We start from the raw sequence: 16,166 nt of genomic DNA, 5'->3' as shown, positions 1-16,166 counted from the left end.
TTAATTGAGATTAATTCACATATGGGAAATCGCTTTTAAAAGATCAGATTGCCCATCTCTTTATTGGATATAAGAATGATCCTATTTGTTTGTACTGTTAATTTTTTGTTCGTATATTGGTTTTCCCTATAAAATTATAACAGGCTAAGTTTCTTGGGACAGAGACTGTCTTGATTGGGACAGAGACTGTCTTGAAATTTTTATTTTTCTGAAGATCCTAGCGCAGTGGCTGGATAGAATCCTAAGGTTCTATCCAGTGGGCAGAATCCTAAGGTGGCCCCAAAGTCTCCCCGTCTGCACCTGCCATGCATGGGCCTCTGTCCTTGAGTGTGGGTGGCCCTGTGAACACAGTACAGTCATTGCTCCCACGATGGGGTGACATCCTATGAGACCCCAGCCCAGCTGCCAAGCGGTGAGGCCACCGGCTGTGTGGCCAGGACCTGGGAACCTCATCCGCAGAGGACAACTCTGCCCAACGTCCAGCAGGACAGTCGGGCCTGACAGCTGCAAGCTCAGGAGCTGAGTTCTGCCAGGAACCCGAATGAGCTGTGAGTTGGACTGTGAGCTCCAGGGGGGACGCCACCTGCAGAGGACCCCCTTAGGCCAGCCTGGGCTTCCACAGTGGGAAAACTGAGCTAACGACAGGGCCTGGGTTTAAGCTGCTTTGTTTGTGCCACTTTGGAGAACAAATTAGAAGACCAGCACGGTGCTCGGGCATGGAACACAGTTCGGCTTCCTGGGCTGGTGCAGAGGGCCCTGCTGAAGCTCAGTGCTTTCACTCAGCATCTGCTGAATGCTTGCCAGGCCCTGGGGAGGGCTGGGGGGCGGGCGAATGTGGGAATGCTTCAGGAGGAAATCTTCCTGCAAAAACAAAGCAGGGTCGCGCTCCACCCTGGTCAGCGCTCGGCCAGAACACTGGGTTGTTTCAGGAAGAGGAGGTTGACCAGATGTCACCTCTCACTGTTGCTATTCACAGGGCCCTCTGGGATTCACAGTTTGAGACAGATGTTGAATCTTACTCTTTCCCTCCCAATTGCTTCCCATCAAACACTAAAAGATGGAGATTAAAGTAAAAGAAGCAAAGGGTCTGACGTGCTTTTGGGAGGCAACACCAGGTACTGGGTCAGTGCAGGGCAGGCATCAGGGAAAGCAGAGGGCTCCCCTTGGAGGGTGTCTGGGCCTGGGGCAGAGCAGGGAGCTGACTCCAAAGGTCAGAGAAGTTAAGTCCCTGAAGGCTTCCTTGTAAAGTGATTCAGTAAGGCCAGTTTTCCACAGGAGTGGCGTGGGGGCAGGGGGAGCATGGGGTGGGGGTCAGGAATGTAATTCTCAGAAGCGAGGTTCCTCATGAGAGCAGGCGGTGGGGTGGGGTGGGGTGGGGCTCACTGAGTCCTGCTTTCTCCAGAGCAGTTGCAGGAGGAGGAGCATCCTGGCGAGGATCTCACTTTAGCAATCCCCACCCCTGCTGGTACCCCAGACCCCTCCCCATCCTGCAGGGCTCTGGATGGGTCAACCTGCCTGGCCTCCAGGACCAGAGATCACAGCCTGGACATAGCGCAGCAACATTTCCTCTATTTTCCCTGAGGTGGTGACCTGGCCGGATTACTGAAGGGCTGATAGTGAGGGGCTGCCAGCCCAGAATGGGGGCATGGGGCTTCGTAGGAGCTGGGGCAAGGCAGGGTTCAGCCCTAGATGGAAATGCTCTCTTGTGCTGCATTTATTCCTGGGCTGGGGCCACCCTCCCTTCCACCTCCTGCAGATCACAGAGGGACCCAGAGCTCAGGAGAACCTTCTTCCTGTGTTATAAAACAAGGTATGCTATTGAAACATGCCTGGGTCAAGCAGAAAGCTCCCACTGGGCCTGGAGGAGCCCCTGGCAATGTGGTCCTCATTCCCGCCACCCTCTGCCTAGAAGGGGATCTCAGAGAGTTGAGGGGACCTCCCTGGTTGGGAAAAGAGCATCCAGGAAGCACCAGGAGAGTCCTGGAGGAACATTCTGAGGTGACACGGCCCCAGGGCTCTGTCTGCAGCAGGGATCAGCATTGCTGACACACAAAATCTTTATTCCCTGATGATGTGGAAGTTGGAATCATCATCAGAGACTTCAGTACAGAGCAACTGGAACCTCCTGGGTGTGCCCTGTCTATATATCTGGTCTCTGGACAGGGTAGCCAGTCCTTGTCCATGACAGGGAGAGCAAGGACCCCTCCCTTCCACACAATTGGCAGACGAGGAACCACCCTCCTGGGGATACAGAGGCAGGGCGACCCCTAGAGAGGACAGCTGGGGAGGGTCCCCTCACTGTACTTCCCCCACACCTCCAGACACCAGCTAGTGATCTGTCCTGAGATCAAAACCAGAATCCTAGTAGACGAGCTGCATGCTTGCTGTGGGCACCCTGCGCCCTGAGAGTCTTGTCCTGGATCGCACGGGTGTGTCCACAAATGAGGCCCAGCAGCCTCGGAGAAGCCCCAGCGTCTCTCCCTACTGGCAATGCATCCGGGAGCGTGGCTTGTCCTCCGAGTTGACCACACAGATCTCAGGGCACATTGGTTGAATGTTTACCTGTATTCTGTAAAAACTATGGCTGCTCAGCACCACAGAGAGGCAAGAGAGCACGAAGGCGTCCTGTTTGGGATCCTGGGAGACCATATTCCCAGCTTCCTGGTGCTAGGTGACACTGGGGGACCTGTTTTACTTATGGAATTCCCAGCTTCCCTAATGGTAGGTGACACCTTGGGGCAGGATTTACTTATGGAATTCCCAGCTTCCCAAATGGTAGGTGACACTGGGGGGCCTGTTTTACTTATGGAATTCCCAGCTTCCCTAATGGTAGGTAACACCTAGGGGCAGGATTTACTTATGGAATTCCCAGCTTCCCTAATGGTAGGTGACACCTTGGGGCAGGATTTACTTATGGAATTCCCAGCTTCCCAGTGTTAGGTGACACTGTGGGGTGGATTTTACAGATGGAAAGAGAAAGAGGAAAGGTGTGCTCCTCCAGATCCAGACCCTAAACCCCTCCCTCTTGGGATCCTCCATGTTCTCTTCCTCTCTCTGTTATGGAATAAAAACAGCCCTTCGAAAGTGTGTTGAAGGTGCCAGAGCCCTTCTCCCTGTTGCCTGTCCAGCACTGTGATGTGTGTAGACCTCAGCTCTGTTCAAATAGTTTGAAGTGTGTTTGTCATGGCCGTCAGCCTATTCTTGCTAATCTTGCATTAAATGAGATGATTGATTTAAAAAATAGCTCACATAGTAAGTACTCAATATGGTGACTTATTTTTGCAACAATTCCCTTGAGATATATCAAGCAAGACAAACATTCTATAAAAGGTTCTGTTCTCATTTCTAATGGACTAGAGAGGAACCAAAAAATAAACAGAACAATTCACATGTTCCAGACAGAAAAGGTTTTAAGAGGGCCTAGGGAAGGACTTTAAAAAATGTATGTTGGACAAGACTCTTAAGATATGAGTTACTTCTAAAAATATTTGTTTTTCAGAGTTAGAACTTTAAGTTTGGAGAATCTTCCTAAATTTCACTGAAGTGGAGTGAGAACTGAAGTGGTGGCAAAAAAGGATGCTCAGGGCACTGCACATGAGACAGAAGGCTCAACAGCTGCAGAGGTCCCCCCTCCACTTCCCTCCCTCTTCTGCCCCATCCTCCCTGCATCTACGGGCTGCCCAGCGCTTGGTGAGGGTCTCCCATGAAGATGGCGTTGGGCCTCTCACCTCTGGGGGTGCTGAGGACTGGACAGAGCACTCTCTGGTTCCCTCTCACCCACCTTTACCTCCTGACTCCTTTTGCTGTACTAGAATCTCTCGCCTTCCAACCTTCCCATACACCTGTGAACTGACCTTCCCATACACCTGTGAATTGCACCTGTCTCCTGGCAGGCCCTAGATTCCTCACATCTGCACCCAGCGAACACATGGCTGCTTCCTGTTTAAACACAGTCTTAAATCTCCTCTTATAAAATGTGTTGAGTCAATGGTGCATGAAAACTTTTCTTAGGAGCTGTTGTGTGCGGCGCCGAATGAGGTGCCACGGATGTGCAGGAAGGAACAAAGGTCCCCACACACAGACACTGCAGTGGAGCGTGACGGATGTTGCAGCTACTCAGTATTGGGCAGAAAGAGAAGGGACAGTGTCTGCAGAGAGGAGGCTGGGGCAGTTTCACCAAGATCATCACAGGGATCAGAGTCAGGGAGAGATGAGACAGTGCAAAGGAGTCACTCACGGGGGGTCAGGCAGCCTGGACCTGAGCCCTGGCTCCGTCACTCACAGGACCCCAGGCAGGAAGTTCTCTTCTCTTTGCCTCAATGTCCTCATCTTTAAAACAGGGATAATTACAGAGCCCATTTCTTCAGGCTGCTGTGAGGATTAAGAAGGTTGGTACGTGGAGGTGTTTAGGGCTCTGTCTGGCCCATAATAAGCCCTGAACAGCCTCCACTGACATTGTCTGGAAGATGAGGAGGCATCAGACGGCAGATGGGGAGATGGAGGAAAGGGTGCTCTCGGCACCTGGAAGGGCTCACAGGGAGATGGAGGAAAGGATGCTCTCGGCACCCTGAAGGGCTCACAGGGAGATGGGGGAAAGGGTGCTCTCGGTACCCTGAAGGGCTCACAGGTGTGAAACACCATGGAGACAAGGCAGCTCAGGATGGATAGGAGGAGATGCTCCCAGAGACAGGAGCAGGGCCAGGCCTGGGGAACTGAGGAGAGTGTCAGGAGTCCTTCCCTCAGGAGCCTCTTCACTGGGCCTAGGGGAACTGTGGAGTGCGCCTCCTTGCTCTGTCCTCCCTGCCGGCCAGCTGCGGCCTCCCTCACAGGATCCTCCAAATTCCACAGCCTCTTGGTGGCTGGTGGCCTGGAGCTGCTCCCTCTGCACCTCCTGCATGCACCTGCATGTCATTGGGGCTGGAGTAAGGCTCCCACGCTGCTGTCTTCCCCACACCCTGACAGCTGAGTGTTGGGGACAAAAGTGTGCCCTTCCCTCCAGTGGCCAACACATGGTCTCCAATTCCCTGTGTGTCCTTGGCATGGCCGTGATTCCCTTGGAATCCCCTCTCCTGAAGGTGTCCCAGACACCACCACACCCTGCAGCCCCACTCGGGTGCCCGACACGTGTGTGAACGACTCCCATGAAGTCCTTGTCCAGATGGAGCAGATGGAGCTCTGCTCTGAGGACCCCCGGCACCCCCCACATGGAGCTCTGCTCCGAGGACCCCCGGCTCAGATGGAACTCTGCTCCGAGGACCCCTGGCTCCCCCCAGATGGAGCTCTGCTCCGAGGACCCCCAGCTCCTCCCACATGGAGCTCTGCTCCGAGGACCCCTGGCTCCCCCCACATGGAGCTCTGCTCTGAGGACCCCCAGCTCCCCCTAGATGGAGGTCTGCTCCAAGGACCCCCGGCTCCCCCCACATGGAGCTCTGCTCCAGGGACCCCCAGCTCCCCAGTGCAGTTACGTCCACATTTGTCCAGCTTGTCTGTGGCTTCCTGACCTCCACCAAGATCTGTCTCCACCTGGTACCCCTGCCGCCTTCTGTATCTTTAACCCATTTCTTCCTTCTGGTTTCTCCTCTTCAGACAAAGGCCAGACCCACATTTCTCTCTGCTTGTGAGGTCCTGCCCACTCCTGCGCCTTTCCAGCTACTGCCAACGTCATTCCTCCCCTCTCATCTGGTCTGCGTTTCTAGACCATTAGTCGTGTCCTCTATGACCCCCTGAACTTTCCAGCCAACTCTCGTCCTATCTCAGTCTGGTTTTGGTGCCTGATCTTTTCCCTAAACTCTCCACAAAATGCCTCGGTTGCATTCCCACGGCCAGTGCCCCAAATGAGCCCAGCATCGTTTTGAACTCTCCACCGCACTGGCCTCTTGCCACTTTCCCAGTATTGTGTGTGTTCTTTTCTTTGGAAGCTTCTGCACATCATGGCGCCCAGCTCCCCTAATGCCACCATGCAGCTCCGTCTGCATCACGGCCTCTTCGCCTCCACCTGTCACAAAACGTGTGCGTCTCCCAGGGGTGTCTTTGCTGATGCTCTTCCCCCTGGACCCCTGGTCCCGGCGTGAACCTGCAGGGTCAAGTGTGACCTGTGTGCTGCCGATTCCCAATTCCTACGCGGCTCTCCCTCAGACACTTCGCGAGGCCCGTTACCAGCTGCTTGGTGGATATTCCCGCTTCAAAGTCCTACAGAATCTCAAGCTCACGTATTTAAAATGCAATCACCATCTTTCCCCACTTCTATGGTGTGAGTATTTGTGTCCCTCGAGGTTCCTGTGTTGAAGCCCTAACCCCTGGGTGTGTTTGGAGCTGGGGCCTCTAAGGGAATAATTCACGTATATGGGATTGTAAGGGTGGGGTCCTGATCTGATGGGATCAGAGTCCTTATGAGAGAAGACGCAAGCGAGCCTGCTCTCTCCCTGCCTTGTGAGGACACAGTGAGAAGGCCCTTGTCTGCCGACCAGGAAGAGAGGCCTCCCCAGAAACCAGATCAGCTGGAACCTGATCTCAGACTTCCGGCCCAGGGACAGGGGATAGAGGTCAGTTGTTCAAGCCACCTGGCCTAGGGTATTTTGTTGTGACAGCTGAGCAGACTAAGATACCCATGGCGGTCAAGGCTTCATTCTTTCCTTGTGTTCCCAACTGCCAGCATTGCTACCCGGGCAGCTGCTGGAGCTGGAGCCACCTCTCCTGCCAGGATTCACCCACAAGGCCCTGCTCGTTCTGTTTCCTAAACAGTCCTCTAATCTGTCCTTCCTTTCACGTCGGAGGTCCAGCCCTCATCATGCCTCACTTGGGTCCAAGGGAACGGCTCAACATGTCTGCCTGCCCATCCATTCCAGCTCTCCTCCACAGCTACCAAGGTGGTGCATTCAAAGCCCGGACTCCAAGAGTCACTTAAAGCCCTCAATGTAACCTTCCTCCCTGTGGTGAGCTATGCCTTTTTTCAAAATTCAGCTCCTATCTTGGCTCCTGAAGGGCCCTGGCCTGTTCACCCCATCTGGACTAGACATTTCTCCTCTGTGTTGCTGATCGCTGGCCTGGCACTATGTTGCAGCATCTGAATCTCCTTCACCCCAGTCCACAGCATTCTCTAAAAGATGGTCTCTTCTCTCCTCTAAAGAGCAGGCCACGGTACTCAACTTTGTAAATGAGACCTGGAAGGAGATCGTCGATGCTGGTGCAGGCATGTCTGTCTGTGTCAGCCGAATGAGATGAATGAATGACACGTCCGTCGGGGGCTTAGGGGAGGGTGAGCCGCAGGTTAAGCTCTCCTCGGGCACAGACCCCAAGGGTCTCAAGTTCCTAGGAAGCCTCCTCAGATTTCTCTGAGTCTAAAGCCAGTGTCCCCCACAGTGTGCGCCAGTGGCACTGCATCTGTCCCGTGGTTGGCCTTGCCCCAGTGCCCGCATCTGAGGCTCTTATGTGAGTCGGTTCTGGGCTCGGGGAGTGAGTGTTAGGTCTTACTCACCATCACCACCCTAGGCTCTGCCATGTCTGCTGTGTGGCTTGGCCTCAGCACCTGTCCAGAACGCTTGCTGGGGGTCTGCATGGGCCTCATGGTCCCTGGTCATGGCCTGGTACTGTCGTCAGTCTGTGTTCACCGGGACTGAGGACACCTTCCTGTCCTGAGCTGTCCGCTCTGCCGCTTCCTCATGTATAAAATCAACATTTTCTACCTGATTTCTGTCGTTGTAGAATTCTCCCTGACTCCTCCGTCCTGGGCTTCTCCATGTGCCTCCAGTTCTCCCCCTCATTTCTGGGAGGGAGTGGCCTTTACGCCTGACCTGAGGGTCTCATCATAGCTGCTTTTACAATCACAACATGGCATCTGCCCCAAAGGTCATGGCACCACGTATGCGTGTGCCCAGGAGCCAGGATGGGGCCTTGACTTTTAATCTTAGACATTGCTTTTCTAGAAAGACCTTGCCAACCCTAAAGATAAAATGTTTTCTATTTCTCTTACATCAATTCTTCTTTTTTCAGACATGACTCAGCTCAGGGAACAGGATCGGGGAAAGGAGCCCTCCTGCCTAACCCCCAGCGCAGAAAGAACAGCGGCTGCGCCAGAACTCCCCATGAAGTGAAGAGGAAACGATTTCACAGCAAATAGGGTGGATGACCAGGGGCTCCTGTCAGGTCTGAGACCCGGGGCTGGGAGTGGGCTGGGCGTGTGAGCAGGGCCCCAAACCATGGACATTGGTTCCTGCTTCCTCTACTGTTTCTATTTTGGCACCTGCTTGAAAGCAGTTCTTCATCATCTGGCTAGATTGTCACAGTTTGGGGGAAAAGAGAAATAAAACAGGCAGCTTCTGTTTTGATCTGTTCTTGCTGTTGCTTCTAACCGCTGCTTTGTTTGCGCAGTGGGTGGGATGAACAAGGGACCTCCAAACTCCAATCTTGACATGCCCGCGGGGGCTCTGTGGGAGGCTTCTGCTTACCAGGTTTGGGAAAATCACCAGGCAGTCCTGGCAGTCTGGGCAAGGCCAAGTCTTCCAAGGAAAGAGAGATGTCTGAGACTTTCTAATGCGTGTATTTCTGTGCGCTTAGCTGTGTTCTTGCCGGGTATTAATATTATTACACTTTCAGAAAATAATATTCTTCCTATCTAATAAAATTGATGAAGGCTTGCTCAACAGAGAAAAAACATGGTCAACACATGATGGAATATTATTCAGTCTCAAAAGGGAAGGAAGCTCGGACACGTGCTACAACCTTGAGGACATGGGGCTCCATGAAATAGGACGGTCACAAAAAAGCAAACCCCATGGGATTCTACTTATAGGAGGTCCCTAGAAGCATCAGATTCACAGAGGCAGAAAGCACAGTATGGGTGCCAGGGGCTAGGCAGCTGAGGAAGGGGGAGTCCGCGTTGAATGGAGACAGTGTTTCAATGGAGATGGAAGAGTTGGAGAGATCAGTTCCACAACAGTGTGAATACAGGTACTCCTCCACATACCACGGGGATGGATACAGGTACTCCTCCACATACCACGGGGATGGATACAGGTACTCCTCCACATACCACGGGGATGGATACAGGTACTCCTCCACATACCACGGGGATGGATACAGGTACTCCTCCACATACCACGGGGATGGATACAGGTACTCCTCCACATACCACGGGGATGGATACAGGTACTCCTCCACATACCACGGGGATGGATACAGGTACTCCTCCACATACCACGGGGATGGATACAGGTACTCCTCCACATACCACGGGGATGGATACAGGTACTCCTCCACATACCACGGGGATGGATACAGGTACTCCTCCACATACCACGGGGATGGATACAGGTACTCCTCCACATACCACGGGGATGGATACAGGTACTCCTCCACATACCACGGGGATGGATACAGGTACTCCTCCACATACCACGGGGATGGATACAGGTACTCCTCCACATACCACGGGGATGGATACAGGTACTCCTCCACATACCACGGGGATGGATACAGGTACTCCTCCAAATACCATGGAGATGGATACAGGTACTCCTCCACATACCACGGGGTCAGCATCCCCATAAAGCCATCTTAAGTTGAAAATACCGTATCTTGAAAATATTTTAAGTCAAAAATGCATTTAATACTTGTACTGACTCAACATCATAGCTTAGCCTAGCCCACCTTCAATGCACTCAGAACACTTACATCAGCCTACAGCTGGGCAGAGTCAACTTATGCAAGGCCTAGTTATACAAAAGTGTTGAATATCTCATGTAATTTATTGAATACTGTATGAAAGTGAAAAAGAATGGTTGCATGGATACTCAAAGCACCATTTCTACCAAGTGTGTATTGCTCTTGCACCATTGTAAGATCGAAAAATTGTAAGTCAAGGACCATCTGTATACCTCACACTACTGAACCATACACCTAAAGATGGGTGAGATGGTAAATTCCATGCCATATGTTAATATTTTACCATAGCTATAAAAACAAATGGAACAGAACAGAACCCAGGTCCGGTGTGCTCAGGCCTGGACTGCCCCTTTCCCCTTGTGCTACTGCTCCGGGTTTTCCTTTGCTGCACAAACAGGGCTGCTGGTCACCAGGCAAACACGCCCAGAGCCCTGTGACACACAGGGAGGTCCCCTTTCCTCCTCGGAGGTCACCAAAACCAGCAGTTCAGAGAGTTCTGATGGTGCCTTTTAGTAAAATGGAGGAGTGTCGACATTTCCCTGCAGCTCAGCCAGCCCCTGGCAGGGCTCTAGCAGGAGCCGCCCCTGGCATGCTGACATTTCCACCTCTGCATCCACGTGAATACTGATACCCGGAGCTGGAGCCTGGGGCCTTTCCCATCAAGCTGTGGCCCTGCAGGCTAGGTGGAGCACAGGCAGCTGGAGTCATTTCCATCATGCCTGGACTTCTGTGGGCCCTCCACGGACCTGGGATCCTGAAAGGGGAGGCTGCTGAGCCCTGGGGCAAGGGTGGGTGGCAACCAGGTGAGAGGGAAGTGAGAGGCATACAGCTTTCCAGAGAAGGGAGCTTCTAGCATTGCAAATTCTCCGAGTAACATGGGCCTGTAAGCTGTGATTTTACTCACTAACGTGGCCTGTGGCCCAAGATTCCATCAGCCTGCACCCAGTATTCCTGCACTCCAATATTCATCAGCCTGTACCCCAAGATTCCATCAGCCTGAACCCCAAGATTCCATCAGCCTGCCCCAATACTCCATCAGCCTGCACCCCAATATTCCATCAACGTGCACCCCAAGATTCCATCAATGTGCACCCCAAGATTCCATCAACCTACCAAGATTCCATCAGCCTGAACCCCAAGATTCCATCAACCTGCCCCCAAGATTCCATCAGCCTGTACCCCAACATTCCATCAGCCTGTGCCCCCAAATTAGACCAGCCTGCACCCCAAAATTCCATCAGCCTGCACCCAATATTCCATCAGCCTGCGCTCCAATATTCCATCAGCCTGTGCCCCAAAATTCTATCAGCCTGCCCCCAATATTCCATCAGCCCGTACCCCAAGATTCCATCAGCCTGCACCCCAAGATCCCATCAGCCTGCGTCCCAAAATTTCATCAGCCTGTCCCCAATATTCCATCAGCCTGCACCCCAATATTCCATCAGCCTGTGCCCCCAAGTTTCCATCAGCTTGTCGAGGCCAGCGCATACATTTCAATATGCTCTCCACTCTCTGCCAGGGACCCTGGGGAAGAGGCTCCCCTTTGGAGAAAAGAAACAGGGAAGGGTGGAAATTGAGGTGAGGCTGGCAAGAGAGTAGACAGAGGTGTGTGGGTGAGGGTCTAGCAGCAGAAATTCGTGCCTGGCATTTGGGAAGGGGCGACATGGGGCGGGGTCCTGCTTCCTACCTCAGTGGCTCCTAAGCTCTAAGCCCTCCCCCATGGAACAAGCGGCAGGACAGAGATCTTGGTGGAGGGCTGTCCTCTGACCCTAACATACCATGCAACCAGAGGCTGGGGAGTGGGAGGGAACAGCATTCATCTGGCACCTGGTATTTGCTGCTTAAATCAAATGGGCAAACTCTCAGCAGGAGGAAAGCTAAAGCACCAGGCTCTGCAGAGGCAGCTCTGAACCAGTGCCATCCCTGGAGTGCAGAAACGCTCACGTGAGAGGATGGAATTGTTTTCATTTGTGTCAGGTTAGCGAAACACACAAACCCTTACTCATAGGTCAAATGGGCAGGGTTTTTATAAAATTTTAAAACATTTTATTAATGGTGAAAGGTTTGGGAAAGTAGACACTTTTTTGGAGGGCATTTTGGCACAATCTGTCAAAATTTTAAAGCTAGCATTCTTGTTTCCAGGAATATATCGTGAAGATCTGCTTGCACAAGGACATGGAGTTGTGTGCACAAGGACGTTCACGCGGAGTTCTTTGTAACAATCAAACCTGGACAGGACACCAGGCGGCACGTGCAGGAGCAGGCTCAATGGGGAGGGTAAGGCGGCTCCGTGACACCCTGGGGTTCTGTGCACCTAATGAGGAACGCCCTGCCTGCTGGGCCCTGGGTGATCCTGGTGAGCAGCTGAGGCCCCTGTCCTCATGCAGGGTTCTGGGAGACACTGAGATCCATGTGTATAAATAGGGGTGCTTTTCAGTTCCAGAGAAGACAGGAACTGCCTGCCTTTGAGAAGGGATTAGGTCGGGGAAAGGATATTCAATTTCTCTCTCTCTCCTTTTTTTTTGTTTTTTGTTTTTAATGAGACAGAGTGTTGCTCTGTTACCCAGGCTGGAGTGCAGTGGTGCAATCTCGGCTCACTGCAACCTCCACCCCCCGGGTTCAAGTGATTATCCTGCCTCAGCCTCCCGAGTAGCTGGGATTACAGGTGCATGCGCCACCACACCCAGCTAATTTTTGTATTTTTAGTAGAGATGGGGTTTCACCATGTTGGCCAGGCTGGTCTTGAACTCCTGACCTCAGGTGATCTGCCCACCTCGGCCTCTCAAAGTGCTGGGATTACAGGTGTGAGCCACTGTGCCCGGCCAATTTTTCTCTTTAAGCCCGTTTACATTGTTTGAATTTTCTACCTGAGCAGGAATTTCTTTAATAATTAAAAAAAAAAATCTTCCTTAACATTTAAGGGTCAGAGTCACCTATTACTGAACATGCCATTATTCCTGTGATCTGCATACCCCTTTGCTCATTCTGTGCTTGAGATGGATTTGAGGCGCAGGTGTGATTTTTGTAGAAAGTGGCATATAGGGCAGCAGAAAGGAAACCATTGTAAATCTCCCCAAAGGGTATGGCCTTCACATCGTACATGTGATGTGTGTATCTTCCCCTCCGCCTCCTCAAGGAAGATGAGGGACGCCGAGTGTAATGGGTGCCATCAGCCTTGGAGACGGGTCCCATCCCAGGTCTTCACTCCCCACAGAGGGACCGACTGCACCATCTGACTGCACAGAACGGGCCTAAAATAATCTATCCTAGGATAGCTATTTCTTTTTAAATGAAGCAAATAAAAATGAATGAGGTTGATGGGGTTTTTTGGGAATTTTCTCATGCATCTTTGGCACAGGCATTCACCAGGAGCCACTGTGCCAAATGCCATCCTCTTTCCCCGAGTAAGGCCTGCCTGTGAATTTCGGGTGAAATAAGTAACTAAATCTAAAGATACTCATGTGCATGTCTTAAATGAAAATCTATATCTTGCTGTGGATTCTAATTTTAAAAATGGAAAACTGCTGTGGTCATCTATAGATGGGGCTGAAGGAGGCTGGGCTCCCTAATGTAAGTTTAAGATGTTGCAACGCTGTCCCCAAACCTTTGAATTTTGTTAGGTTGGTACGATAGTTTTCAGCCTTTTCTTTCTAAACATGGGTGACGGGAGAAGCTGGCACCTGCTGCCGTCATAAGCCGCCGTGCCAGTCGGCTCTCGGCGGCACCATCCCAGCCAGGGTCCCGCAGACGCGGCCACTCACCTTCGGTGTGTGAGGAAGCTGCCGCTGACGTGGCCTGAACCGTCGCACCCTGGCGTGGGGCAGGACATGCCTTCCGTCTTGACCGACTTCCAGGAGAACTGGGAGCCATTCAGGTATCCGTCTTTCTGCCTCTTGGCCGCCAAGGGGCACCCGGAGGCGCTGCGATGGGACGCGTACTTCCCAGTGATGTGGCCCTGGCCGTCGCACCCGGGGACCGGACACCTGCAGGCAGGCAGAGGGGACACACTTTATTGCCTGGCCACCGTCGCCTGGTGGCTTCTGTAACGAAGTCAGAATAACCTGGCATGAAGAAGAAAAGAACAACCATGCCCTCCTGGCTGGGCAAAAGGAAAAGAAAAAAGAGAAAGAAAGAAAAGTCACTAAAAGACACCACCTAGTGGAACACTGAACTATTTCACCTGCGCAGAAGGCCGGACCCATTGCAGATGGAAGGATTTTCTGGAACAAAGTGTATGTGCCTGGTGGGACTGATGGGTTCAGCACATAAAAGACCACGCAGGCACTTGCAGCTACACAAGCGTGTGTTTAAAAGACACCACTTTGGGACAGAACCATGGCTTTTCAGGTGGAAAAAATGCAAAGTCAATAAGATGTCGTGGCATTATTTTAAAAGAGGCTGGTTTGTGCTTTTCTCAAGAGCTAGAAGACGTTTATTTGTCTGGCCGTGTCTTCTGGAGGCCTTAAAATGCCCTTCCAGCTAGAGAAGATCCTAAGTTGCAGAGACATCTCATGAAGTCTCCTGGAATTGGGCCGACACAGGGACACGGGGCAGGTGTGTTCCTGGGAACTTGTGAATGGCAGGACCAAGACACACACCAGGGCAGCAGAGGCACCTGAAGGAGGCAGGGCCTGGCCTAAGCACTCCTCATGTGTCCTGAGTGGTGAGTTTGCCTGCATTGTTTTTATTAACAGAATAGTTTGCATTCCCCAGAATTTGCATTACCTATTTTGACAAATCTTAATTTATTTGAATAATTTATGCTTTAATTCATTTTCATTTTGTTGTAATTAAAATTTTTTTCTGGGGATGTGAAGTGAGGCTTACTGTGTGGGTTTCTGGGGCCCAGGCATGGCTGGCATGGGATGGGGACAAACACCCCCTTGGGCAGCCCAGCGGTAGTCACAGGCTCCAAGCTCAGTGTCCACTGTGGTCCCAAGCCCTGCCTTAGAGCAAGGCAGGGTGTAACTAAACTATTTTTATAAGCCAGAATACCAGTGAAACATCCGCTTGTGGTGGTGTATTTAGTACCTTCAGGAGCGTTCACCAATCTGCCATTCCCAAGAATTCACGTGCTTTTCCCACCAAGAGGGAAGGTTTTTTTTGGGGGGATTTGGGTTACATGGAACCTCAGATTGATGGATATCAGCTTATTGTAACTTTTCAGCCAATCAGCAGATGTGCTTTGGTTTGGGTCTAAGTTATCTGACCTTAAATTTGTGGAAATCTCAAAGAACGGCCACTAAGACCTGCTGTCTCTTTTTCTTGTTGACATACACTTGCTTTGCTTGAATGCCTCGTCCCCACATGGCAGCCCTGCTATGGTTCTCAGCCCCACTGGTGCTCATACCTGATGGGCTCTTGATCTTCTTTATCTTCTTTGCTCTGTGCTATCCTGATACCGCTTTTCTTTGCTCTCGGGCAACCTGAAAGGCTAAATAAGAAACACGTTTCAGAAAGCACCCCACACCATTGATTTCAGTGAGCTTTCATTTTTTTTTTTTGAGATGGAGTCTGGCTCTGTCGCCCAGGCTGGAGTGCAGTGGCACGATCTCGGCTCACTGCAAGCTCCGCCTCCCAAGTAGCTGGGACTACAGGTGGCCGCCACCATGCCCGGCTAATTTTTTATATTTTTTAGTAGAGACGGGGTTTCACCGTGTTAGCCAGGATGGTCTCGATCTCCTGACCTCATGATTCGCCAGCCTTGGCCTCTTTTTTTTTTTTTTTTTTGAGACGGAGTTTGGCTCTGTCGCCCAGGCTGGAGTGCAGTGGCACGATCTCGGCTCACTGCAAGCTCTGCCTCCTGGGTTCACGCCATTCTCCTGCCTCAGCCTCCCGAGTAGCTGCGACTACAGGCACCCGCCGCCACGCCCGGCTAATTCTTTGTATTTTTTAGTACAGACAGGGTTTCACTGTGTTAGCCAGGATGGTCTCCATCTCCTGACATCATGGTCTGCCCCAGACTTGATTCTCTCCAAAACCTGTGCTTCTGGGCACAAAGTCAAAATTCAGGAGGAGAGTTCTTTCCCTGTGTCCTCTCCAACGCTCTAGGCACCGTCAGTCCCCTTTCAAGAAAGTTGGGAGACGGGGGTGGGCTAGGATGCTGTGAACGGGAGAGAAACTGGTCCACCGGGAGGGGGCAGAAGCAGTCGGGAGTCACCAGGAAAGATGCTGGGGGAGGTTTTGTTGACAGAGAGCACGCGAGCGAGCGCACAAGGATGTGTGCATGTCGGGGGTGAACATGACAGAAGAAAGCAGCCTCCCAGCCTCATTCTTGGGGACTGTGTCTCTCACAGCAGCTTCCCAAGCACTTCCATCTCAGGTTCGTGTCTTGGGAGACAGTGATGGGCTAGTGACTTATTCCAGGCTTCGGGTTGTGCCTGCAGACGGGAGAGTGGGAGTTGGACACGCCTATTTTATTTAATTTTCAACCTCTTGGGTACAGAGGCTTTGGACATGTTTGTAAAGGGAATTTTTTCAGCTGGAACAGAAACATACACACACAT

The 16,166-nt window shown here is 51.9% G+C and overlaps 1 protein-coding gene across 14 annotated transcripts in view; it reads right to left on the bottom strand.

The window, feature by feature from the left end:
• Nucleotides 1-16,166, bottom strand: part of MYT1L (myelin transcription factor 1 like) — a 544,402-nt gene that overhangs the window by 37,281 nt on the left and 490,955 nt on the right. For all 14 annotated transcript variants that reach the window (XM_054548446.1, XM_054548454.1, XM_054548453.1 and 11 more), the window contains 2 exons: nucleotides 15,011-15,094; nucleotides 13,422-13,643 (listed from right to left, as the gene is read on the bottom strand). In XM_054548446.1, the coding sequence (XP_054404421.1) occupies nucleotides 13,422-13,643; nucleotides 15,011-15,094 (306 nt within the window). The remainder of the gene's footprint in view (nucleotides 1-13,421; nucleotides 13,644-15,010; nucleotides 15,095-16,166) is intronic.

This window comes from Pongo abelii, chromosome 12 (genome assembly GCF_028885655.2).
Source record: "Pongo abelii isolate AG06213 chromosome 12, NHGRI_mPonAbe1-v2.0_pri, whole genome shotgun sequence".
NCBI lineage: Eukaryota > Metazoa > Chordata > Mammalia > Primates > Hominidae > Pongo > Pongo abelii.
The sequence above is the reverse complement of the archived record's forward strand: the minus strand, read 5'-3'. Positions and strand labels throughout refer to the sequence as shown.